This window comes from Engystomops pustulosus, chromosome 1 (assembly GCF_040894005.1).
Source record: "Engystomops pustulosus chromosome 1, aEngPut4.maternal, whole genome shotgun sequence".
Taxonomy (NCBI): domain Eukaryota; kingdom Metazoa; phylum Chordata; class Amphibia; order Anura; family Leptodactylidae; genus Engystomops; species Engystomops pustulosus.
This window is the reverse complement of record NC_092411.1, coordinates 185,670,543-185,696,251: the sequence shown is the minus strand read 5'-3', so window position 1 is coordinate 185,696,251 and position 25,709 is coordinate 185,670,543. Positions and strand designations below refer to the sequence as shown.

Sequence of the window (25,709 nt, the reverse complement as noted above, 5' to 3'; positions counted from 1 at the left end):
ATGACGCCCAGAGAGGACTAAACTGGAATGGTTACAATAATACTTATGTTATAAAACAACCTAAGAAATAAGGAATGGCGGTGCAATAATCCCAAAGGGCTTCTCAGAAAGCATAGACTAGTTTATGATATCCATTGCACATTATTGATTTTTAAAAAATGCTATGCCCATTGCTTTATTCAATCTCCCTACTGTATACATATTTGTGCACAGGAGAATGAAACAATATACCTTCACAAATATAGAAAATGCCCAAGTCTGAGTATATTCTGTAGACTCCATTTATTCATACCTTGCAGCTATGAAATACTAATTATGAACCAATTTTCTAACTGCTGACAATTTTCCTTCTCCATAAGAGACCCAAGAAGTTGAATCACTCCTAGAACATATCTAACCTTAAATCAGGTTGCCTAAGGCAAGTGTCATAAATCTGAAAGGGGATACAAGCTTCAATGCCACAATTTTCTTCTATCTCAGTTTGTGGGTTGACACAATTTTTGGGGAAAATTTTTTGAAAATATAATATATAAAACTAGCTAATTATCAATTGGGAAATGGCCTCCAAGAAAGAGATGTCAATTTAGTGTTAGATGGTTTGTGTATTCAATAGAAACACCTAAAATATCCATAGACACTGTGGTAATCATTTTATGTTTGTTATCCATGGCCTCCTTCCTTCCAAAATCAAATTTTAAAATTATGCTAATCAGCCAGAATAGTTCTCCCAAGTGTTTCCTACTGATAAGTGCAGTAGCTTTACAGGCTGTTACAATGAGCAGAGCAGCTGGAGGGGAGATACGCTCTGCTTATTGTAACGGCCTATGAATCTGCAGGCCTTCAGCCTCATTACCATAATTTCAAAAGTTGATTTTAAAGGGGAAAAGGGCCATGAATAACAAACATACAGTACTCGGATCGGCACTGGTGATTTTCCTAATGTAAGGTAAATGTTACCCTTTGGGAGCCCTTTTTCAATAAATTATATAGATATTGTGCTAATGTTTTTTTTTTAAAAAAACATGAAGTAATTATTTTAAGCTTTTCAAAGAAGGCAGAAAACCCTTTCTTTTAAGGGACAAACACATAATTACTCTACAACTCTGTAATTGTTTTGTAATTACACTACACATGATAATTGCATTCAATTCCAAATATATTGTCTTGGTTTTCCCATCTTATGGTACAATTAAATTGCTATTCTCTGATATTCATTACCTACCAACAAGGTGTTATGTAGAGACACAATGGACCATGTATTGTATAATTTGCATTCATGGCTTCTATGAACGTGTATTCAATTGCTAAAATTACTTAGCAATTTGTTACTTACTTTCAACAAGGGGAGGAAAAAAAATGTGATCTGTGTTTACTTAATTGCATAAAATTGTTTTTTCTATTATTTCAATAATAATTACAAATAATGATTAACAAAATAAAATGATTTGATTCTTTCCATGAGCGCCATCTAAATGGCTACTAATCACATCATTTTACTGTCTTTTGTTAGCCACATTGCAGCATCCATGATGTATCCGGCAACAGGTCCAATCTCTCATATTTTTTTTCATGAAGATCTTTTCATAGGGTAAAATGCTTTTACGGGATATGATGATAAATATGGGTAAAGAGATAATTGTGTTCTTTTGGACCTATGTACACTTATTTTTGGTTGGAAATGAACAAATCTTTGTCAAGTTGTATGAATTTGTAGAAATCCGGTATTTTGTGGCACCAAATCAAGTCTCATTATTTTCTGATTTGTTTTGGAGAAATGTTGACTTTTGTTGATTTCCACTGTACAACTTTAGTTTGGTTCCGTTATTATGTTTTTTGAGAAACCTTTACGTTATTATCCTTTTAGAGATTAATGATATAGGATCGAAAGCTTCAGAGAAACGGATCTTGAATAATAATTTCCAGCTGCATTGATGTGAAATAATGGGTATATAGTTTAGAAAGATCTTTATTGTATACTTTACTAGAGTGGGTGCTAAAAGCGGCCCCTGGTTCTTGAGCCTCATCTCTTGGCCAAGAGCATCTCTTACTGTGTAATGCTCAATGTGAGCATTGTGGAAAGAGAACTGTTACTGACAAGTTTCTCCACAGATCACAGATGATTGCTTGAGTACCAGCTGTCAGATACTTTGTGAGCAGCTTACAGTCAAGGCTTTATTTTAACGCAGTTGGTCAATCTTTTATATAAGTTGTCCATGTGACCTACTGCCTTGTAGATAATTCCTGAATGTTCATCAAGTAATTCAGCAATTCTACACTTTGTGCAGACTCTCCGTGATTCTTTGTTTACATCTCAGAGCTCAGAAGCTTTGAAAGGAGGCAAAGACACATATACATGCAGAGGCATGTCTAATGAAAGTCATTTATTGAAACAGGCATGGATTGTTCAAAGCTGGTTACCCTTTTAAAAGTGGTGACTGTTAACATTTCACATAAATCAATAGAATATAGAAAAAAAAATGTACCCAAATGAGTATGGCCTTAGCCAAATCAACATTCAACAATCATGGTTTTCAGGATGTGCACTTAATAATAAACAATATTTTCTGCTACTATAAAAAGTATGTATAATGTATTCTATTACTACATAAAACTATGATCATTACTTAGATTTATATTAAAAATTTCTCAATCATTATCTTTTACATAAAAATTCAACCGTAACTTAAAAAAATACATTATGCAAAATTCAACTGCCAAATATAATCCGAAAGGTATTCTGTGTTTGAACTCAGCGTCAAACCTTTCAGAATTCTGTACTAAAGAATGTCATAAATTGATATACTTTATAAGGTAAAAACATTAACATATGAAATCTATGGTACATATTATTTTTGCAGGCATTTTAGGATTGACTTTGATTATAAGTAAAGGAGGTTTGGCTGTCACGTATAATTACACATATACACACATTGTAATATATATATATATATATATATATATATATATATATATATATATATATAATATATTTTACATTAATGATGCAAAATGTACAGGTGAATCCAATGTATACAAAGAAAGGGCCTCATATCGGAAACAATTAGAAAGACAATACAAAGACTTGAATGACTGGATGAGTCGGCAATTGCTAAAGTATTATTCACTCAGTGTTAAAAATTGTCTTTGAGTGAAATCCCTTGAGACGGCTCAGCACCACACCAATTTAATTCACAGCGGTAAAGCTGGGTGTCCGTAACCCTGCAGCACTTCAGTGGCTGGAAACATCTGCCAGTTAGTAATGCCAAGTCCTGTCAGATGTGTGAACATTGGACTTTCAGTACTGCACATGAAAGATGCATTCAACAGGAGGCAGCCACTGTGACAGAGCGCTAATTATTAGGCATGAGGAGCTACTCCACAGATATTTGTATTCCCTTTCAGCTGGCAAACTGAAACCCAGACGCTGTAAATTGACAAACACTTCACTGATGGCTTCAGCCGGGCGAGGAAGACAGTACCCAGGGAGAGAGATTGTTCCCATGTCATTGCTCCTAAGATAATCAAAATATCTTTATCAACAACTTGACATCTCAACATTTTTTGTCTGATTTCATATTCCGCAATTATTGTAAGATGGAAACCACTGTAAGTTTACCTTAGGCTTTATCTCTGTTTTTTTGCACAGAAAACATTGTATAGTTGGACTATGTATATATACAGTATATATATATATATATATATATATATATATATATATATATATATATGTGTGTGAATATATGTGTGAATATATACACACACAATATGTGTGTGTGTATATATTATATATATATATATATATATATATATATATATATATATATATATATCATAAAAATCTAAATGAGACCACAATTTTACTTGCCCATTCATAACAGCTTTTCCTTATTTGTATTGTTTAGCTGACGTCGTCAGTGTCATTCACACTGTCTATATCTATCTATATATAAGTGTTATCCCCCCTCGGATCTGTCATCAGTCTTTTAACATTTAATTATAGTGGAGCGTGTTTGCAGACAGGTTCAACCAGTGCATTAAAAAGTGCTGACACTCTCCCAGCATGAACCACACAGATTACTCATTCAGTTAAGCACATTATACACTTCCATCAGACATTATGGTCAAAAAACGAGGGGGAATTACATTACAGAGGTTACAGTTCCGGAAGACAATGACATATTCGGTTTTATCACATGCATCACAAGTTGTTGGCGGCTATGAATCACAGCATTTACAATGTCAAAAAATAAACAGCTATTATTATGTTTTTTAAAGCCTTTCTATTTTGTGCTTTTAATATAAATGATAGATACACACATAGGGGCAGATTTATCAAGCAGTCTGAAAGTCAGAATATTTCCAATTGCCCATGGCAACCAATCACAGCTCCCCTTTAAAATATTCATGAGCACTGGTGAAATGAAAGCTGAGCTGTGATTGGTTGCCATGGGCAACTGGAAATATTCTGACTTTCAGACTGCTTGATAAATCTGTCCCATAGTCTAGAACAGTGATGGCAAACCTTTTACAGTCCAAGTGCCCAAACTACAACGAAAGCCCACTTATTCATAGCTGACTGCCAACACAGCAATTTAAGCTGTAAATTATTGCTATCTGTTCTTCCACAACTTTCCTTGTATCAGCCTCTTGAGGACACCAATATGGTTGAAAGAAGAAAACGACATTTGGACTATCCTGCTGGCCTTAAGTTTCAGAGGAGCTCCAGCAGGAGCTCCAAAAATAATCCAGTCCCAAGCATCCAATTATGTGTTGCTTTAAAATAGCACTGAGATCAGCAAATCTTGAGTTGCCTGGGACTGTAGGACAATTGTTGTCTGGTGAACTCGGTGCTTGATGGATGGCTTGGATGTTCACAGAGAGGGCTCTGGTACCCATGCCATTGGGTGCTCCTCCAATGGCAAGTAGGAGACAACTGGAAATAGAAGGTTTTCATATTGCTACAGTTTTACTAGTAAATAACTTTGACATAATTAGTAGACTCCACTTTTCTCATATCCTACATATGAATGTTACGTGGAAAACTGACTTTAATATCAGATTTTTTTCAAGGATGATTTGCATCAAACTATCATCTGTTTTACACAAAACTTTTGAGTGATCCATGAAAAAAATAATCTGACTAAATATCCATTTTCAGCAAATAAATGTTATTCTTGTTAAAATGAAAAGTTATTTTTTTCAACATACTTTCTGCATCAATTCCTTACAGTTTTCTACCTCTCTACTTGCTGACATTCAAAAGGGAGATATTTTGCTTCTTTCCAATTGACTGAAATCTGTCCATGGTCATGTGATGTCACACAGAATACATAAGAAAAAGGACAAAACAAAGACAACCAACTGACATGAATTGAAAATTGAGCTCTCCTATGTTAGAAAAAACTCACGACTGGAATACTGTACACAAAACAAACTACCACACTAGTCTGTGTGCTAGTCCGAGTGCAGGCTGACTGAACAGAGCAAGAGGGTGAACTAACCCTGCGCTGATCTACAGACTAGACCCTGCCAATGCAGAAACCCCCTTGAAGGTAGGGAACCTTTGCCACAGGAACCACCCTGCAAGGCCCTGGGAGGTGAGAGGAACCCAAATAGGTCTGTCAGCCGCTGTGAGGTGGTACGGACAGAAAACTGCAGTGTGGGCGTTAGGACAGTATTCAGACAGAGGGAAAAAACAGGACGAACAATGAAGAAACAAGCAGGATTCAAGACAGCATAAGAAACTAAAGCAGACGCAAGAAAAGAGAACTAAAGATTTACAGACACTGAACATAGAAGAGAGAGCAAAACCGCCAGGTCACACCAAGGGGAAGTAACCTAACTGGCGAATATAATACTGGGGTAAAGCAACAACACTAAGGGGACAAAGGAGACCAGGAATCCAGCTAGGCTGTGAGTTCCAAAAGGACAAACACTGGCACAGGGGGAAGGTCCAGATCCAATTTATGCAGCCTCAGATCCTCCCCTAGAATCCCATAGGAGCAGTAACCCAGGCTGAAGACAGACAGCCTTAACTTCCCTAAAGCGCACGAGTCCTGGATGCCCGCTGCCCCGAGTGTGCAGCAGGGTTAACTCGCTGCAGACAGGGGCGGAGCCAGCGCGGAGAGGTGCAGAAACTTGGGGAAGACCACTAGCATTGTCAGCACGGAGAGTGGAAGGACCAGCAGACACGGTGTCCCAGCGGATCTAACATCCTGTCTATATGAAGATAATATCAGAGGAGCGATTTCATAGGAAACATAAAACACTGTGTTCATTTTCTAGTGGTCATAATATAGGTCTCAACATCACGTCCTCCCCTCTTTTCTTACTCTGCATCACCCAATTCTTATTTGTGCACTTCTATGTTCAGGAAACAAAAAAGTATTAAATTCATGAGGAAGGTGTCCATTTAAGATAACTGTGGGAAGCACAGTCTGCCATATGGGGCGGAGGCCACTTAATAATGAAAAGACGTCCCAAGATGGAGAATTATTAAATGAGCACTTTCTAAAGCATCGGTTGTTGACTGCATTATCTCCATAATAACTGAGAGTTAAATTTATCAACAAATGTCAGGATCATCTGTTTGCTCAAGTTCTTAGCTTCCAGAATCCATCTCCTGTGGCTCTATGTGCCTGCAAATGGAGATTAAAACAATACTGGTATAATCTTTTGCCAGCATGTTTCGCAGGCTGATAAGCATCTGTGCACGGCACCAAAACGCACAAAGGTTTGGAATCTCATAAAATGAAAGTATATTTTACTCACAACAACACATACTTGGAAGCACCTACCGTATATCTTCTTGGCATGTGGTTTCCACAATATTAATATGATAAACTATAGCCAAGTGTCTGTGTAACAGGTGCAGCTAGTATCACATAATGCTATATGTTCTAGCCATGGCTTCTCCTATATCATGTAGGAGCACTCACAGACAAATTGGCAACATATGCAAGGAAGATAAGATTACAGGCCCCATGAAGGAGAGCATAGAAATAAATCAAGGTCTGTCATGTATCAGTTTGAGAAATATCCTGTTAATGACCTTAGTGAGGCATGAAGCCACCAGTATACAAATAATATAGTATAGCCCAGCCTTCCTTAACCATCCAGAACAAAACTAACAGATCTATTCATCAAGCTCCGATGTGGATCATCAGCTAATTCCCACTGTTAAATTGCTATTACATTCAAGGACAGACACTGCCAGAAGCCTAGGAAATTAATAGCAGCTCTTGACAAATAACAGCATGTTCATAGGAAGCACCTTCATTTATGAAACTGCTTCAAAATCAAGGCATTCAAGATGAACAGCTCACAAAGGCATAGGGCTTTGTTTATACAAGACAATTTTGGGAAAATGTTAAATGTATCTGTTAAGACGAAGTTAGGAAGAGGTCCTACATATGCATATGTGAAAGGTATTTTTGTTTCTTGTAAAACACCCATAGCTGCAGAATCAAGACCTAAACTCTTAATTTTCAGTTGTTGAGGCAACATATACTGCACTATAAATGCTATTCAATGGAAAGGTCATCAAGATCATTGTTTAAAACCCCTTTTACACCATAACGTTCGATAGAATTGACAGCCAAGGTTTTTTTCATATGAGTTTCTGCTTCCGTTTATTATGTAAGCCATGGATACCAAGACAAGATGGCTACCGCTAATGATTATGTACAGAAAACAGAATGAAAAAAATACAATCAGAAAAAGAAAATAGATGGTTTGTAATGGGTTCTAACAGTAAAAAACGAAACATGAAATCTCAAGAGCTTCTTTGTGGTTGATATAACTTTTGTACTCTAGTTACATCCTAAATAGATCAACTCATTCCACATTACTGCTCCTTTTAATAAATCACAAGGTTTTGCCAAATGCAGATTAGTGAGTAAAGGCTGGCATATGATTGGTTACTAATTGTAATACTGCCAACCCATTCATTCCACTAGTTCTCATTCATGATCCTTGTTCTTAATGTGTTTTTTTCCCCATAGCTTTTCACATATGTATTTTACATCACTCGCTCTTCGAAGAAGCCACATCATAAACAATATGAAAACAAAAAACATGAATAATTGGATGAAAATTTCTTTTTGTTGTCTGTTTAGTTGAATCTTAAAATATGAACACTTTTTACTATATTTTCTTACACTTCAAAACACATATGAGTCGTAGAGAGTCGCAGAGGTTCTGCCATTCACTCATCTAATCTTCTGACTACTGAAAAATAAAATTGGTTTGACACGAAACTGTCAGTTTTCTATAAAGATTCTAAGTGTCCTTCTTCATGTTCTTGACAACTGTCTACAGGAAAAGGGAAGAATTTAGAAAAGACTAAACAACTAAATATTTTACTTCTCTCCAATACTGGTAACCAGTCTCTGATTTCTGGTATGTCATGTATAATACTGGTGTCATCATGTAAGAAAGATGCACCGCTGGGCTTTCTCATACACAAGGACTGGGTGTGACTGTCACCTTCTATTATAAAACCTCTGACCCTAATACTCTGAAACTCCTTATGTCCTACACTTGACAATGACAAATAAATCTACAACCAACTTATAAGGCCAAATAATGTATTGTACTGTGTGTAGTAAATTCCGAACTAATCTTGTCACACAGTAGGTTATCGTTGCTTGGTCTGTTGCTTTCTGTTGGGTGATAGTCACAATGCTCTAGCATTAAATACATTTCTAATGTGTGAATTTCTGCTTCTTCTAAAAGGAAGGAAATTATTATTGATGACTTCAGCATAAAACAACCACCAGGCGGTTTAGGCCATGAATACATGGGACGTAAGCTACAATAACAGATTGGTGGTACAATAATAGTATTCTACATGCAGCCTATATGATTTACTGTCCGGTTCAAGGTTAACATGCACATTACTGGAGAATTGAGGTGATATATATGATCTATAGCTTATAGTCAGATCAAGCCATTATCTTGACTGAATATTTGTGAGGAATTCTACGCTCTATAGATTAACCCATCTAACAAACTTGGAAGCAACTGTCAACCACCTGCAAAATATTGCATAGACCTCTGTGAACTCCACTCCCCCATGCCACGTTATAGAATTGTCAGTGCAGTTCTCCTTATAGTGGAGTTTTTCTCACTTCACTAATACTCTTTCCCAAAACTCCAATAAACTTTCACATGAATGATCAATGAGTTCTTTCAAGAACAGGATTGTCAGCGTGGCAATGTGTGTGGCCTAGGTCTACAATGACCTGTGATGTGTCTGTTGGTATTACTACTGTCCAAATTCCCTGCTGCTGGCTTTGTCAGAGGAAGCTACTGCTGTCACAATACAAGAACAAGTTCTAACTGTTGTGACACTTCATTTGTCTGGGCAGCCGCATGCTTGAAAGGACGGCTGCCCTGTTTTAGTGGAAGTATGTCAGACAATCAGACCCAGTTAGGCAAAGCAGTTGTGACATATTAAATCATGCTTGAACTCTGAGAGCAAAAATAATGTAGAAACAACTCTGAAAGACCAGCAAAATAAATAAATAATGTGCTCCATAGAAACCCTCTCATGGCATTGCATAGTGAAAGCTTTGTTTTAGAAACATGCTATATAATGCACGTGTAGGTTGTACTTCCTATGCCATAGAATATTCATGATGGGATGTAATATTCATAGTTTTATTAAAATTAAAAATGGCACGTCTAGGATTCTAAATATGTTGCATTATCTTACAGCATGCTGTTATTTATATGTGTTTTGTGCACAAATAAATGCATTAATGAAGTTTTATTTTTCTGTAAATTGCAATAAATATCATGTAGTATAAGGTTTACTAAATAGCATTACGGTATATGGTAAGTACTATAAGGTGTACATGCATATTCACTATGGTACATGTTTTTATTGAAGTGTTTTTACAGCATTACTATAAAGTTATATACTATATATCCCATGTATTTTATATTTACTATAAATTTTACTTTCCTTATAGTATACATAATATGCTATTTTTGTTTTAGTCTTTACACTCACATTATCACTTAAGAAATGGATGAAAATCTATGTAATATAGGGAATACTATATCACAAGACCCTGGACCACTGTTGTCACAGAGCACAAATAAAATGCCATTTAGAGGATTAAATGACAAACTCAGCTCTGGTTAACTCTTAAATGATAGCTAAGATGGCCCCATGGGACAAAGATTACAATGTGCTTCCACCTGCAGTCATTATGTGTCTTAGAGTATTGAAACTCCTGCAATCTATAGAGACTTTTTACAATGAATCTTGAGGCCCCACACACCGAGAAAATCATAGAAACTAACAATAAATGCTCGCTGTGAAATCTTTAAACCTAAATCTTAAACATCTATGTGGAAATACAAGGAGAAAGAAATCCATAAAAGATTATCCTTTGGATAATATATGTTTTCTGCTCTGCATATCTACGGTACCTTTCTCTCTCATACTGTATGCATCTATGGCTATATTGTTTATCAATAATATCCTTTTCTGCTAAGTGTTCAAATGACCTAAAAATCTTGCAATCTCTATATATAAATATATATAAACCTCAAAAAGAATTCTCATATACCGTATTTTTCGGACTATAAGGCGCACAAAAAATCCTTTGATTTTCTCAGAAATCAAAGGTGCACCTTATAGTCCAGTGCGCCTTACATATGAACCGTACTTACAGACAACAGCTGCCTTGAACTGTGCACAGGTCTGCCACCTGCTGGTCATTCATCCTTATAATCAGGTGCGCCTTATAATCCGGTGCGCCTTATATATGAACCTAGACATTTTAGCAGGCATTTATTTATGGTGCGCCTTATACCCCGGTGCGCCTTATAGTCCAAAAAATACGGTATGTAGCCGTGTATATTGTTTACAGTGATATCCCTAAAAACTGTTCCTACAGTTTCCTTCTTCTTTCCAAAAACAGGAGTAGATAAACTAAAACTCTGTAACGTGAGACTAATATTTTACCAAATTATTAAACATTTGATGCTAGAAAGTAAATCCGGTGTAATTGAGGGCTTTACTTTTAACCCAATGTTAGTTTGCTTTGCATCGAAATTTCATAGATTTTTTTTTGTGTGTGTAGGGCGTTCAAACTTAGATCATGCCCATGATAGCATCATGGTGGAGTACATGCAAGTAGAGAAATTCCACAATGGGCACCTGTCTTCCGATAAAATCCACTTCTTTCATTTGAATGATAGTTAAAAAGTACATATAACACCTTTCGGCACTGTACTAGTGCCTTGGTCAAGTATGAAAATATATATGTAATAAGAAAATAGTGACATGGTAGCATCATGCCTTTTTAAGCAATACCATGGGCTTTTTGTCCTAAAATTGTCAAAAATTGTTAAACATTGTCAACATTTTCTATTAAATGCTTGAAAATTCTGCTGAATCTTGATTTACTCTCTGAAAGATTAAGTGAGATTAAGTTCCCATGATGTTGGTCTGGCATGAGAATGAAGGATTAAGATAAACTCAATACAATGCTGCAGACTATGTTGCCGCTATACAGTCAATGGGAGATACATAGGCAAGCAAGAGTTACATTTGGTGTCACACGCCTTCATTGATATCATTAAAATCTATCTGGCTTTTCATGACCTAGCCAAAACTGGAATCATTTGTCAGGAGTGAAACCATAATTATACAGCACTAATTGCACATTTCCATTTGATTACCATAGAAAGTATTCCCACATTCTATCAGAATAACCCTGCTTTGTAGGACTCATCAAGTTAATTTCTGTGATCTCTGATCTCTTTATGAAAAGCATATGGGTAGGATATTTTGACTATGAACACAGCAGGTTGAAAGGGTAAAACCAATCAGTAAATCAGAATATAAAGTGGAAAATAAAATACCCAGGCCCTTGAAATCCTACACTGGGGTCTGTGTGGGCTCAATAGACTGACTTCTCAAATAGTAAATGACCTTTTAATCATTTCTCGAAATGTACTTCAGCTCAGGGAAGAAAGCGTTATTATTACTTGATGTTTTTTAAGAAACTTGTCAAAGTCTATGTCCCCAAGGAAAGAAATGGGCATCAGAAAACGACCTAAACGCAGAGTCTATAACCTCATGTGAAAAGTGAAGTAATTGAATCAGCATGAAATTTATATGAAAGCATTTTCAAGGTAATGCAATATATTTAGTATATACTTCGGTTTAAAAAGAATGATACATTTTGGTTTATAAAGTAAAGACTTGTAGATATTTTGGGGCCAAAAAATTTGGTTTACGTTAAGTCTTTTCTTTTAGTTTTTCTGTTCCAATTTATGCTAAAATTAAATTTTAGTTGTGGCAATAAAAGGATTACATACATATATATATATATATATATATATATATTGTTAGTACTGGGACTTATAGTAGTGTGCTACCTAAGTGGCACGGGTCTCTATCATTTAATGTTTATCATATTTTTTCTAGATTAATATGTATTTTTAATATATTTATAATAATTTATTCTGTGTAAAGCGAATTTGTTGCACTTTCATAGCATTTTGTCTCTGTTATGCTTCTGTTTTGTCAACAAAAATACTGAAGGTTTAAGTTGCCTAGAAAACATAACACCTGATTTCTAAGGCTCATCAGTGAAAAAAACCTGATACTTCATTAGTTTTTTTTTTGCGGTCCCATAGATTTATATTGCCTTCCATGATCCACATTAGTTATAAGGAACGGACATGATTACCACGGACAGAGGACGAGTAAAAAAATAACTAAAACAACAATTGAAAACAATGGCTCAGTGAGGTATCCGTGGAAATCACTGAACCACGGATGTGAAAAACAAGACCAATGTGAGAAATACCTTATTATGAGGATCTATTCTTTTTGCCTTTTTGATAACAGCATTTCCTTTTAGGTAGTATATGCAAGAATGAGATTCAGATAAAATATAACATCCATGAAATAGAGTGAATCCATCAATTTGAGTAAGGCCCTTGTTGACAAATAATAGGGTAATTCCTTGCCGGATTGAACATTACCATGGTACAGCTGCACAAGCTTGCAAGTGTCCTATGTAATAGACCTCACTGGTAAATTCGACTCTAATGGAGCAATTCAGCTTTATGAGCTAGTAAGTGAACTGGGAAATCCAAGCTGATAAAAATAGTGCTGTCTCAGACAATAACATTCCGTGATAAAGAAAAGTGCATGATAGTTTTGCTATAATATTTTTGTTGGAAATTTGTTGATTAAGTCATTGCTGAAATAATTTTTAGGGGCCTGTAATGCTGGTAGTGGTCATGGGTAGTAATTGTGAAGAAATAATAGCAAATTGTGTCCTATATCACACATGGTCACTGGCATAATAATCAGAGACTCCTTTCCCAGAGACCCCTTTCCCAAATAGGAAACTTTGGTGTCTCCTAGAATTTTATCCTGTACAAGTTTATTCATTTAATCATTGAGCCATTTTAAAATGGACATTAAAAGCAGGCATTTTTATGACTCATCTACTTACAGGCAGTCAGTCCCCTGACTTACAGACGACCCCTAGTTACAGACAGACCTCTCTGCCCACTGAGACTTCTGGTGAAGCTCTCAGGATGCTTAACTTTGGTAAGGTGCAATGATCACCTGTGAGGTGTCTGTAATAAAGCTTTATTGATAGTCCTTGTTCCCATGACAGCACAAAATTTTTAAAATCCGATTATCATGTAAGAGATGTTCGAGGCCAGGGTCTTCAAAACCCTCTGTAAAAGTTGTAGAATGAATTCCAACTTGGTGATTTATCAGTTAATCCAGTACTGGGATGAGAGCCGTATCACAACTCATACTTTATTATTGAACTACAGGGTATGTTATTGAGTATATGAGAAAGGAGCACTCTTAGGCACAGTGCTTGGTTTTGATTGGCTTATCCTATGTTGGTCATGTTTCCATCTATACTGAGTAAGGCACATAGGATAGACAACATATCATGTGATATTGATATACATGAGGCTCCAGTCTTCCTCACAGTTTATGGAGGAGGAACATGATGTACCCCTTCAAGGCTGTGTTGGAGATGATGTTGGTTGTCTTGGAGGTCGTAGAACGCAAATGTCGTCCTGCATAGTTTCAGAATATGAAACTAAGTTATGTCCATAACAAATGTTAACTCTTTTTTAATAACTTTAACCAAGAAATATAAGTAGTCATATCCATAACAGTCACACATTTTTTTCTGGAGCTACAATTATAAAATGTATCAGTTCCATCTTACATACAAATTCAACTAAAGTACTAAACTAAAGAACATAGTTACCTGTCTACGTAACCCAGGGGACTTCCTGTAAGTTTTTAATGAAAAATTGGTTCAGCCGTACCTTCTTATCTTGTTTCCACTGCTATTCTTAAAATGTATTAATAAATTGCCGACTGGTTGTTAATATTTCCTTTTGTTGACATTCTGTGTGATTTTGTAAGCACTGATCCAATAGTATTTTAGACTGTGCATGACATACCCCCCAATATAAATGGACAAAAAGAATTGGCAAATAATAGCATTGCACAGAGTTAAGGGGCAATACATGTCTATCCATGAGGCAGAATGGGTAATGGTAAACATCAGAAGTTAACCATATCCTTCTCTGATTTGTTACCAGTTATTAGTATAATAATAATAAAAATAATATTAAACTACTGAAAGGGAGGGTTACTAGTTATATGTTTTTAATTTTACGCCATGAAAAATATAAAGATATATATTTAACTAAAAAAACACAACTAGTTATATTTTCTAACTCTTAATATATAATGTAAACAAGATGAAACATAAAAAACTCAGACTGTATATTATTTTGGTCACAATTGTATACTTTGAGCTGTTCTATTTTACTTTTGCTCAGTATACACTTCCTTCCATTGAAACCTTAGATTTACCTTATCAGAACTTTTATAATTGCGGCAGGTCATTTCTCATCTTTAAATTCTTTATATCTATTATCAACTGATAACATGAGTTAATATAGTGTAGAAGACCTTTCTTTTAAATAAGGGTTATTACCACACTTGAAGTGAATAAAAGAAAAGGGCACTCATGTGCAAATGTAGAAAATTCAAGTCTTTTTTCTCATTGAGTTCATTTCTTTTTTCATGAATGTACTCAGATTCACAGTGTAAAAATAACCTTTACTGTTCTTTCTTATTTCAACCCTTCCTATTTATATAACCATCATAACCATCAACAAGGCTTTATATTTCAGGTGTCCTTGAAATTGACAGACTTTACATTACTAAAACATATATATATATATATATATAGCTTTCTCCTGTTTCCATAATGTGATTTATTTTATTTGAAAAAATACATATAATCATATATACATCAATTCTCTAATTAGGTATTTACCATTTAGTTTATGTTTATTATATGAGTACTGTACTGTCTTTAAAAATTATACTATAAAATAGGCTAAACATGGCATTAACCACATAAATACCCACATTATGAATAAGTTATTATAAAGACCTTTATTGAATTATTTATATATTATATTCTATGGAAGCTGCCCCCTATCTGCAGACCATCACTTTACTGTGCAAGGAGGTTGCACTGCATATACACTGTGCTGTGCATGAAGGATCTGATGCCATTTATTTGAACTGATGGGGAGCCTGAGGTATGTCTTTATTTGTGCATTCATACTTTGATACATACCCATTTCTACTATATTCAAACTTTCAAACACAAACAGCTCTGCTACATAACATTCCTGGTGTCTAATTGGATGACCTGAAGCATGTGATCAGTCATATGCTTATGACATCCCTGCAGGTCCTGGAGCTTTTTACATGATGATGGGACTCATTTTTTCTGCACCCAGCAGCTACTGATTATGAGCGAACATGTGCTAGTAACCCCTCCCAACAACATACACCCACCCTTCTTTATCTAGCTATAGATTCCCATGGCAACCAATCGTTCAAAGACAACCAAAGGGACGAGGTAACTGTTAGCTGCAATCTGGCTAGATGACAAAAGTGTATAGATAAATAAGTGTAAATTAGAGAAATGCTTAATTTGGCTTATTGCAAAGCTAAGCAAATGTTTTTATACTCTACAGCTGTACTTTAAAGAACACCTGTCATCAGGTCCCTGTCACTAGTCCTGTCACTACTACCTGTTGGAGCAGATCAAAAGGATCCATATCAGCATTTATCTAGTCAATTCATACATTAATCATTGCAAAATCATCATTTTTATTATGTAAATGAGGCAGGTCACATGGTCAGAGGCAGTGCTGTCACCCCTGTTACCCCTCCCCTCTCCTCCCCCTGCTCATGTCTGTGTGTAATGTATAGTAAAGCATTGCTGGTGTCTGTGCTGCATCTGCTAACATGCTGCATCTTCCTAATACACATGTGTGAGACACAGACATCAGCTACACAAGTACCTGACATGTTCTGCTATAACATGGCTGGCTGGAGCTGTTGTATCTCTCATATACACACACAGGCTGCAGGAGGCGTGGCCACCAGCAAGCACATGGAGCAGCCATTGCATGGAGCAGCTCTCAGTCAGGCACTGGGGCTGTAGCTGTGCCTCCCACTCATGAATAAGCTGGACAGCTTGAATATGCTAATGACTCATTGGACATTTCACAGGTCATTTGCATACAGCTTTAGGACCTCATTGCTTAAGTTTACAGGCATGTAGAGGGACAATGAAGGGATAGAGGCAATGCTCTCTAATGGCAGTCTATGAAAATATATTTAGTTCAGGGGGGTTATTTTACATGATGGGTTCTCTTTAAGGGGCATCTACCCCCAGTATGAAGAATTGTAAACCAAGAACATTTACATACTGGTGTGTGCCACCTTTAGCAGGATCCATTATTCTTTTAGCCTCTTAACCCATTGTTTTTATGAAAAAAGTTAAAAATATATATGCAAATGAGCCTAAGGGGCTCCAGGCTCCATTGACGTCTAAATCCCCACATTTGCATAATTTTTAAAACCTTTTTTTTTCATTTAAACAAGGGCTTAAGAAGCTAAAACACACATCAGTATGTCAGTGTGATTGGTTTACAATAATTCATCCTGGTGGTGGATCCTTTCATGATGGGCACACCTGCACAAAATAATTTCTAACTGCATATTGTGGAGCAATAGAAAATAGGCACAGGCATGTGGCAAGTACTGTATATTCTGAGTAGCTTGTATTTATTAATGGAATGTTATAGTCAAAAGATTAGATAAGAGATTAATTATGCTAAATCACTGCATTCTATTCCACTGTTAGTAAGCTGGAGTTATTTTATTAGCGAGAGTAAATCAAAATAATTCAAAACCAACAAGGTTGTGTCTAAATCAGTCTTCCTGATGAAGTGACTTCTGCTGGAGCAGCTATAATTAAAATATTTGACCTGTTTACAAACAATGAAGAGTGAAGGTGAGAACCACCGATCTGGAAGCAAATGTAATAAGCTTTTTAATTCCATCAAATGTGATGCGACAGCAAAATGCACAAGTTATACTTGTATATTATTTGGTATTTGCTTGTTCAATTTTTTGTCATTATTATTCAATACATTTCATTTTATGTTCAACATATTTTTTTATAAATAACTTCCTCATGCAATGAATACAGTATATATACATATACATACTGTATAGCTTAACAGGTACATAATTTAATTTTTTTTCTTTAAATCTTTTTAAACGGCTATATATAACTACTCACACATAATATCAGTTTTTTCCAAGATAGATTTCAGTTTAGTTTGATATCAGATTCTTTCCACTATAATTTTGCTTCAACCTCCGACCACATTCCAAAGGGTTTTGGTGCAATGGTTATTTAGTTTTAGAAAATAGTCTTACCTTGACAAGTATTGTTCTTTTCCTCATAGCCCTCTTTACACATGCATTTTCCAATGGGAACAAGCCATTCCCCTTCAGCACTGCAATGCATTTTTGGAGCTTCTTCTGTCACTGAATTGTTGACACACACTCCAGATACTTCCAAAAGCTGTGAAGAATCTGCTCCAGTTATGGTATCTTTAAAAAGTGCTAAGTTACGCACAACTGATGGGCATTTCTTGTAGTACACCCGAACAGACACTAGGGCAATACATGCTCCAACATCTTGAAATGCAAGGTAGAACCCCTTCTTGGTCAAAGGTCCAATATCTCTCACCTCTGTATTTAGCTTCATGACTCTATCTCCCAAGTCCAGCTCTGTAAAGCTTTCATCAGCTGCAATGGTATCTATCTTAATATACTGATTTTCCCTTATATTCCTGCCATCTTCTTCATTTGATTCAAAATAATGTACATTAAATGTTTCCTTACACGTACCAAGTCCTCCTGGAAGACTGTTGCAATCCCGGAGAGTGAATTTGAGTTCAATGAAGATTCTTGATGCTCCTTCATTTGAGATCCAACTAGTCAAGAGCCAGTTGTTCTGATTCTGTTCCATCACTTTACATACTTGATATGTATGTATTGGAGCATAGTTCTCATCAACCTCTCCAATTTCTTCCCACTGTAGAAGAAAAATCACAAGGAATTACTTCACTTAGCGAGACCTTAAAACTATAAAACATATTTATGGAAGGGATGTTTAGCTGTAACATGCACAATATCAAACATAAGGATAAACATAATGAAAAACATAAGCAAAAGGGTATAACTTGAGGTGGTACAGAAGATCTTAGGGAGGAAATAAGGTTTCTCCATGCACAAAGACCACTATAATATTTTACGTAACATATCTGGGAAAATATATGTATATTATACAATTAATAAAGCAAAATAGTAGAGTTTTTTCTTGGCTTCTATTTTAGTACAATTTTTCCCACATCCTAATCCAGGATGGCAACATGAAGTTACAGTATGTGAGTTTAATGTAGTTTTAGTATCTGTACTAATAGTTTTTTTCCTTTTGTGATACAATACTTTATTTTCCAATCACAGATATATTTAGGGACCAGTTCCTTTTACATTACTGTGTATGCTGTCTTTGTAGTGAACATTACATATAGCAATTGAGATTTAAGGGATATTCCCATCTTAGAAAATAAGTGTTGTTGTTTGTGTAATGAAAAGTTATACAATTTTTAAATATACCTGCTGCATCAATTCCTCATAGTTTTCAAGATTTCTGCATGTTGTCATTCTATAAAAAGCTTCTATGTTTACATCCAGTGAATAGAAATTGCTGCATGGCTCCTTATTACACACAGCTCTGATTATTCTTTATGATTATAATGGGCTGTGCACTTGTGTGACATCACATGACCATGGACAGACATTTATCTACTGGAAGTCAACGAGGCTTACGACTGAATGACATCAGGGAGAGATCTAGAAAATAGCGAGGCATTGATACAGAAAGTATATTGGACTTAAATATTTAACTTTGTATTGTACAAACATAACATTTATTTGTTGAAACATGAACACTCCTTTAATTATCATTTTTCCATGTTTACTGTAACAACTAATTGATTCTGCTGTGTAGTGGAATACTTATCCTGCTTTTATGGATTGTTTTTATCACTTGTAAGCATTAAGCTGTAATGAGAGAACCAGGTTCAGAAACACAAACAGGACAGTGAGCCCTAAATTCAAGCCCCCCCCAAAAGGCCCTAACTACTTGCTCAAATGTTATGGGACAACTAGAAGGAAGTCCCTCCCTGTGACAAAGTTAAAACAGCAAACACGTAACAGGACAACCAACACAAACAGAGTAGAATAGTTGATGAGCCGAGTCACAAAAGAGATAGTAATGAAGTGCAAAATAACTGAAATAGATGGGTAATCTATAACAGAAGTCAAGATTAAAATTCCAGGCATGCAGAAAACAGTGGGAAGATTTATCAGAAGTGTCTAAGAGCAAACATGCTCTAGTTTTTCATAGCAACCAATAAAAGCTCAGCTTTCATTTTCCGACAACAGTTTAAAAAAATCAAAGCTGAGCTGTGATTGGTTACCATGACCAAATATAGCTGTTTTGCTCTGAGACAATTCTGATAAATCTCCCCCAGTGTCTCTCTCTCAAGGTTTGGAGCTGGTCAAGATAACCGGCACTCAACTGAATGGGAACAAAATACTGGGAAACCAGAGCTTCTGCTCCAGAATTGATTGGAGCAAAGCTCTGTCAGTCACAACTGTTAAGCATGTTTGGATGAGGAGACTGTAGGTGCAATCAACCCCTAACCAGCCAGCAAGCTAACACACAAACAAAGTACAATGAAATACAGAGACAAAATCAGCAATTCCTCAGTCACAAACCATGGACCACAGATACCATTGATACATATTTTACATAAGATTTGTACATAAAATGAGCCTTTTTAAAAAATTTTCAAACAATTAAAACAAACCTGTCACCGCACTAACCACCCAGAGCCCACAAACCTCAACTTCTTCTCTAATATGTACATTCCATGGAGGTGTTTTTAGAATATTTCTAGGTTTCTGCATGATTGAAAAATCATATTTTTATTACCTTTTATTATTTCCTCCTGCAGTCAGTTTGCTTTGCCCACTCCATACATCTGGTGTCCCAAGCCCTGGCTTCTAAATGTGATGTCATTCTCTGGCTACCTGAAGATCTAGGAGGGCTGTTGCAGATCCATGGAGTGGGCAGAGCAGCCTGACTGCAAGAGGTGGAGTTACCTGACTGCAGGACGAGGAGTTACCTGACTGTGGGCGCCGGGATCACCTAACTGTCTGAGTGTTTACTACAAAAGAATAAAGGATGATTTTTAATTCATGCTGCTAGAAATATGCTAAAAGCACCTCCATGGGATGTAAATATTACAGAAGAGGTTACTGTTTGAAAACTTGGCGGTTAGTGTGGTGACAAGTTCACTTTAAGGATGGGAATTCAATGAGCCATACTCATTAGACTTGGCAAATCACAAAAGTAAAAGCTTGAAGATTATAGTGTCCAGTTGCTGAAAGTATGCTTTTTGGGGGTGTAACACTCTCTTTGTCAAGTCATATGTCCCGATAATTGTAGATAGAATGGTCACAGTTTAAGCACACCTCTCAAGCAGGCTACAACAATTCCCCTGGTTTCATACCAGTTATTAAATGGAAATCAAGCCATACAATTCTCTCTTTATCTTCTGGCAATAATTTGAGGATTCAGAATCAGTTTACCAAATAGTTACTTGTGTTGCATTTAGATGACTTTTGAATATTAGATCTTAAAGGACATCTATCACCAGTTTATCAGTGCTAGGCTGCATTTACACGAATGTATGCCTGCATAGCTAGATTAACTCATATTCAGCTTTCCTGCCGGCTGCAGTCTTCCGCCTGTCACTGACGTCATCCGACTTGTTTGAAATCTCGCATAGGTACACAAATATGTCCATTACGCAGCTGCACTGTCCATCACGCGCCTGTGCAAGATTTCAAACAAGTCGGATGACGTTAGAACCGCTGTTTTCTCCATTATTACGGAACCCCATATTGAGCCAAAAGAAGTGTAATCACCCCGTACAGGTAACGAGCATCTTACACTGCTAAACTGGTGAAAGATGTCCTTTAAATTGTTATTATAAAGAGGAATAATAGCTGACCAAAATCCTTGTTTTGTGACTCTTGGAAAGCTATGACGGCAATGGAAATGTTATCTATGCAGAATGATGTGCTACATATAATGAAAAGAAATTGCATGATTAAACATTCTCAGACAGCTTGAAGGAAACATTGTAAGTTAGATAAATATATTATTTATATGGTCATTATGTGGTTCAAGTGATGCATGAATGGTACCTCAATTTTTGAGTGAAAAGCTAACTCTTATGTCAGACTGTAAAGCCCCGTAACAGAACTGGACAGGTAGACTCTATAGAAAGTCTGTTTATAGAGCAATTAATCTTCACATTGGGACCCCAAAATTCTTGAAAAGGAGCCACAGAAAACAGAAAATAATTTCACTTCACTTGGGAATGTAAAAGTAACAAAATGGAAAATGATGCTTATTCAAGCGGATGCCATCATTCATTTCTAATATGACTTATCAATCCCCATTTGTCCCATTACAATAAGTCAATTATAATATCTAAACCAACAATATACCTTTTATGGGTGAGGGTAATTATAGCATTCTTTATTATTGTTCTTTATTTGCACACATTAAATTTTACTTTCAGTAGGTGAGAAAAGTGCTGTACTGGGGGACATTAAGCAGCATGAAAGTCTTTGAGAAACAACACATCTAAAATCCCATATCCCAGTGACTCTATTTGCTATTGAACGTGTATATTCTGTATGCTGTATTTAGGATTTTTCTGGTGGAGTGTAGTAAAAATAGGTTTTCCAACATGGAAGAAACCTCTTGTTTTTTATGTTTCTGTCTGTGTTCTCAATAGGTCTGTGTTCTCTCCCTAGATATCCATGATGTTATCACTTTAATAAATAAGGTAATAATGTGACAAAGAGACCTTGCAATACTTATAAAATAAAACCACAGTGACTAAAAGTTTGGACAATGTCAACCTGGCCACAGCGTCCACTGCTTGTCTTCATCAAGTCTTAAAATACATCAATGTTCCAGGAGCAATTAGAAGTTGTGAAAATTGCAACCTATTGGTAACGGTGATGATAACACTAAGTTGTCAATTCCAATATATTTTTCTAGAAGGCATAACAGAGGTATATCCCATCTGATGGAAGCGGCAAGAAAATATGCCCCAGAATTAATTACTTAAAGACATGTCAGGGCAATTAATAAATCCTAATTTATTAAAATGTATGCCCACCGTACCATGAGTTTGTGCCAAAGACTTCTGTTGTGGTCATGATCTTGCCTCAATTTGTGCATCCAGTTCATGACCACAATTACAGCCATGTGAATAGAGCCCAAGAGTGTTCATGGTACATCCAGTTAGATTGAATAAGTTTGTATGGAAAACACTGAATTCAGCCACACATCAAGAATATTTTACAGCTCTATTTAACAATTCACTTTGTGTAAACCAACCAATGGTCATTCCTAATATGAAATAAAACACCAGTAACAAAAGGTAACATTTGACGCTCTGACAACAAGTATATAAAGTATATAAAGCTTTTTGTATTGCATAGAATATGACCTAGCTTTTATCTGCTTTGTACATGCTTCACTTCCATTCCTGATGTAATAGACTTTGTATATCAATACTTATTTGAGATGAAATTATGCCATCATGCTTCAGCCGTTATTCACAAAGGATGAAGCAAACAAAAGAAGGAGAAAAGTAGCCAGCTAATCCAATACAAATCATGAGATAGACTTTCATTAAAATTAATGCAGGCGCTGAAAGAGCAGCAGAAAAAGATGTGCTAAATAGTAATTTGCTAAGGCTGCTTATCTCTAGAAATTCACTAGGGAAGGACGGGACAATCATATCTTGGCACATGCTTAGTGCTTTCTATACAAAGCTCTGTCCAGCCTCCTAATCTTATCTCTGTGATCTGTATTAGAAATTGTATAACAACCTCTTATTTATTTTGTGATTAACACAACCTGACTTGGAAGGCCCTGGAGGTTCTTTCAATTCTCAAGGGGCCTGTAGACTTCAGGCCGAGACTCATTTGTTCTTCTAACAATAAATAAACCCGGCACACGCATATAAACAGCCCATCAGATAATACAGACTGTTGGAAAAAAATTAAGCAGCGTTCCATTAGAAAAATAATATTAATAAAAATGCTTTATTTTTTTGATAATTTACAGCCAATCAAGGTATATAAAAGATTGGCTGTAGGTCAATTTTCATGAAATGTATTGTGATCTTTAATATGAACAATAGATATAAAACATCTGGCAGCTATTTTTGTGTATCGATTTAAATTCAGGATGTGATTTGTTACTAAGTGTGATTCCTGTATTATATCCAACAGTTTGAAGATTGCACCATTTTTTCTGATACAATGGTTTAAAGCAAAATCATACTTTCTATTACATTTTTATAAGTGTATTTTGAAGTAGAAACACAGAAAATATGTAGATGAAGAGGAGGGGGGTCCCTGTCTCTTGGCCAAAGAGGAATATGATACATTCTGGTGGGGACCTATCCTGAATTTTACAGAAAATCCAAAGATCACAGTGTAATACTTACTACCAGTTGTCCAAATAGATTAATTTTGATCACTGGAGATTCCAGTGAAGTAACACTTGCTGTCAAGTACCAAAGATTCTGCTTCTTCAAGACATCCTGGGATATCCCAGTTTATGTCTTTATGTTGGCCTTTATTTGAATCAGTACTTTATTTTGTCAGTATTTTATGTTTTCCGCCTTGGGTATTATACTTTCCTTATGATACAATATGTATGTTATGTTTAATTCATCTATACATTATCCACATCCATGAAGTAGCGCTGGTGACCATAAACTTATCCAACAAGAAGTGCGGACCACCATAATATTATCCATAAAGCAGTGCTCATGACAAAAATCTTATCCATTAAAAAAAATGGTTACCATTACACTTCCTAACTGAATTATATGTCAACTCTCTTAAATAACCCATCCTATGCCATCTACCCATCTGTTATCCAGCAAATAATATATATAAATAATAATCTTTAATAATAATCTTTATTTATATAGCCCCATCAAATTCTGTAGCGCTTCACAAATCATAGGGGACATATAGAAATATAATATTACATTACAGAGTACAAACAGTCATATGGAACAATAGGAGTGAGGGCCCTGCTCACAAGAGCTTACAGACTATGAGGATGAGGTGGTGACACAAGATGTAAAAGAGATTGTATAATGGTCCAGCCATTCTTTATAAGGGAACAATATAAAATAATTTAATAAATAAAAATTCTGCTACTTGAACCAGCCATCAGCCGCCATATAAGATATATATATATAAGATACCACAAGATACCACGCTCCAGGCTTCTCTGCAGTCCCACTTTGGATTTTGTATATAAAATTGCAGCAGATTTTTTATTTATTAAATTATTTTATTTTGTTCCCTTATAAAGAATGGCTGGACCATTATATAAGCTGTTATACCTCTTGTGTTACCCACTCATCCCCATAGACAGTGAGCAAGGTCCTCACTCCCATTGTTCTGTATGACTGTTTGTACTCTGTAATGTAGTATTTTATTTGTATATGTCCCCTATAATTTGTAAAGTGCTACAAAATATGATGATGCTATATAAATAAAGAGTACTATTATCACTATAATTGTCTTCATCAAACAATGCTGGCTACCATATTATTACCCATCAAGCAATGGTGGTGACCATAGTCTTATCTATCAAGCAATGTTGACATCCATGATCTTATCCATCAAGCATTGCTGGAGACTATAGTCTTATCCATTAAGCAGTGGTGGCAACCATAAACTTATCTCACAAGAAGTGCCTATGACCATAATCTTATCTATAAAACAGAGCTAGCTACCACAATCAAGCAATGGTGGAATCCAATGGTGGAATCCATGGTGGTGAACATAGTCGTATCCTTTAAGAAATGGTGGCAAACATAATGTTATCCATCAAGCGTGGCTTGTGACTCTAGTCTTATCCATTAAACAGTGGTGGCATACATAATGTTACCCATCAAGCATTGCTGGTGACCATAGTCTTATCCATTAAACAGAGGTGGCATACATAATCTTATCCATCAAGTATTGCTGGTGGCCATAGTCTTATCCATTAAACAGTGGTGACATACATAATCTTATCCATCAAGTATTGCTGGTGACCTGACCATAGTCT

General features: G+C 35.8%; 1 protein-coding gene across 3 annotated transcripts in view; it reads right to left on the bottom strand.

Annotated features, from left to right (window-relative positions):
• EPHA5 (EPH receptor A5) overlaps positions 1–25,709 on the bottom strand; it is a 216,661-nt gene that overhangs the window by 124,489 nt on the left and 66,463 nt on the right. For all 3 annotated transcript variants that reach the window (XM_072115041.1, XM_072115057.1, XM_072115050.1), the window contains exon 3: positions 17,840–18,503. In XM_072115041.1, coding sequence (XP_071971142.1) covers positions 17,840–18,503 — 664 coding nt within the window. The remainder of the gene's footprint in view (positions 1–17,839; positions 18,504–25,709) is intronic.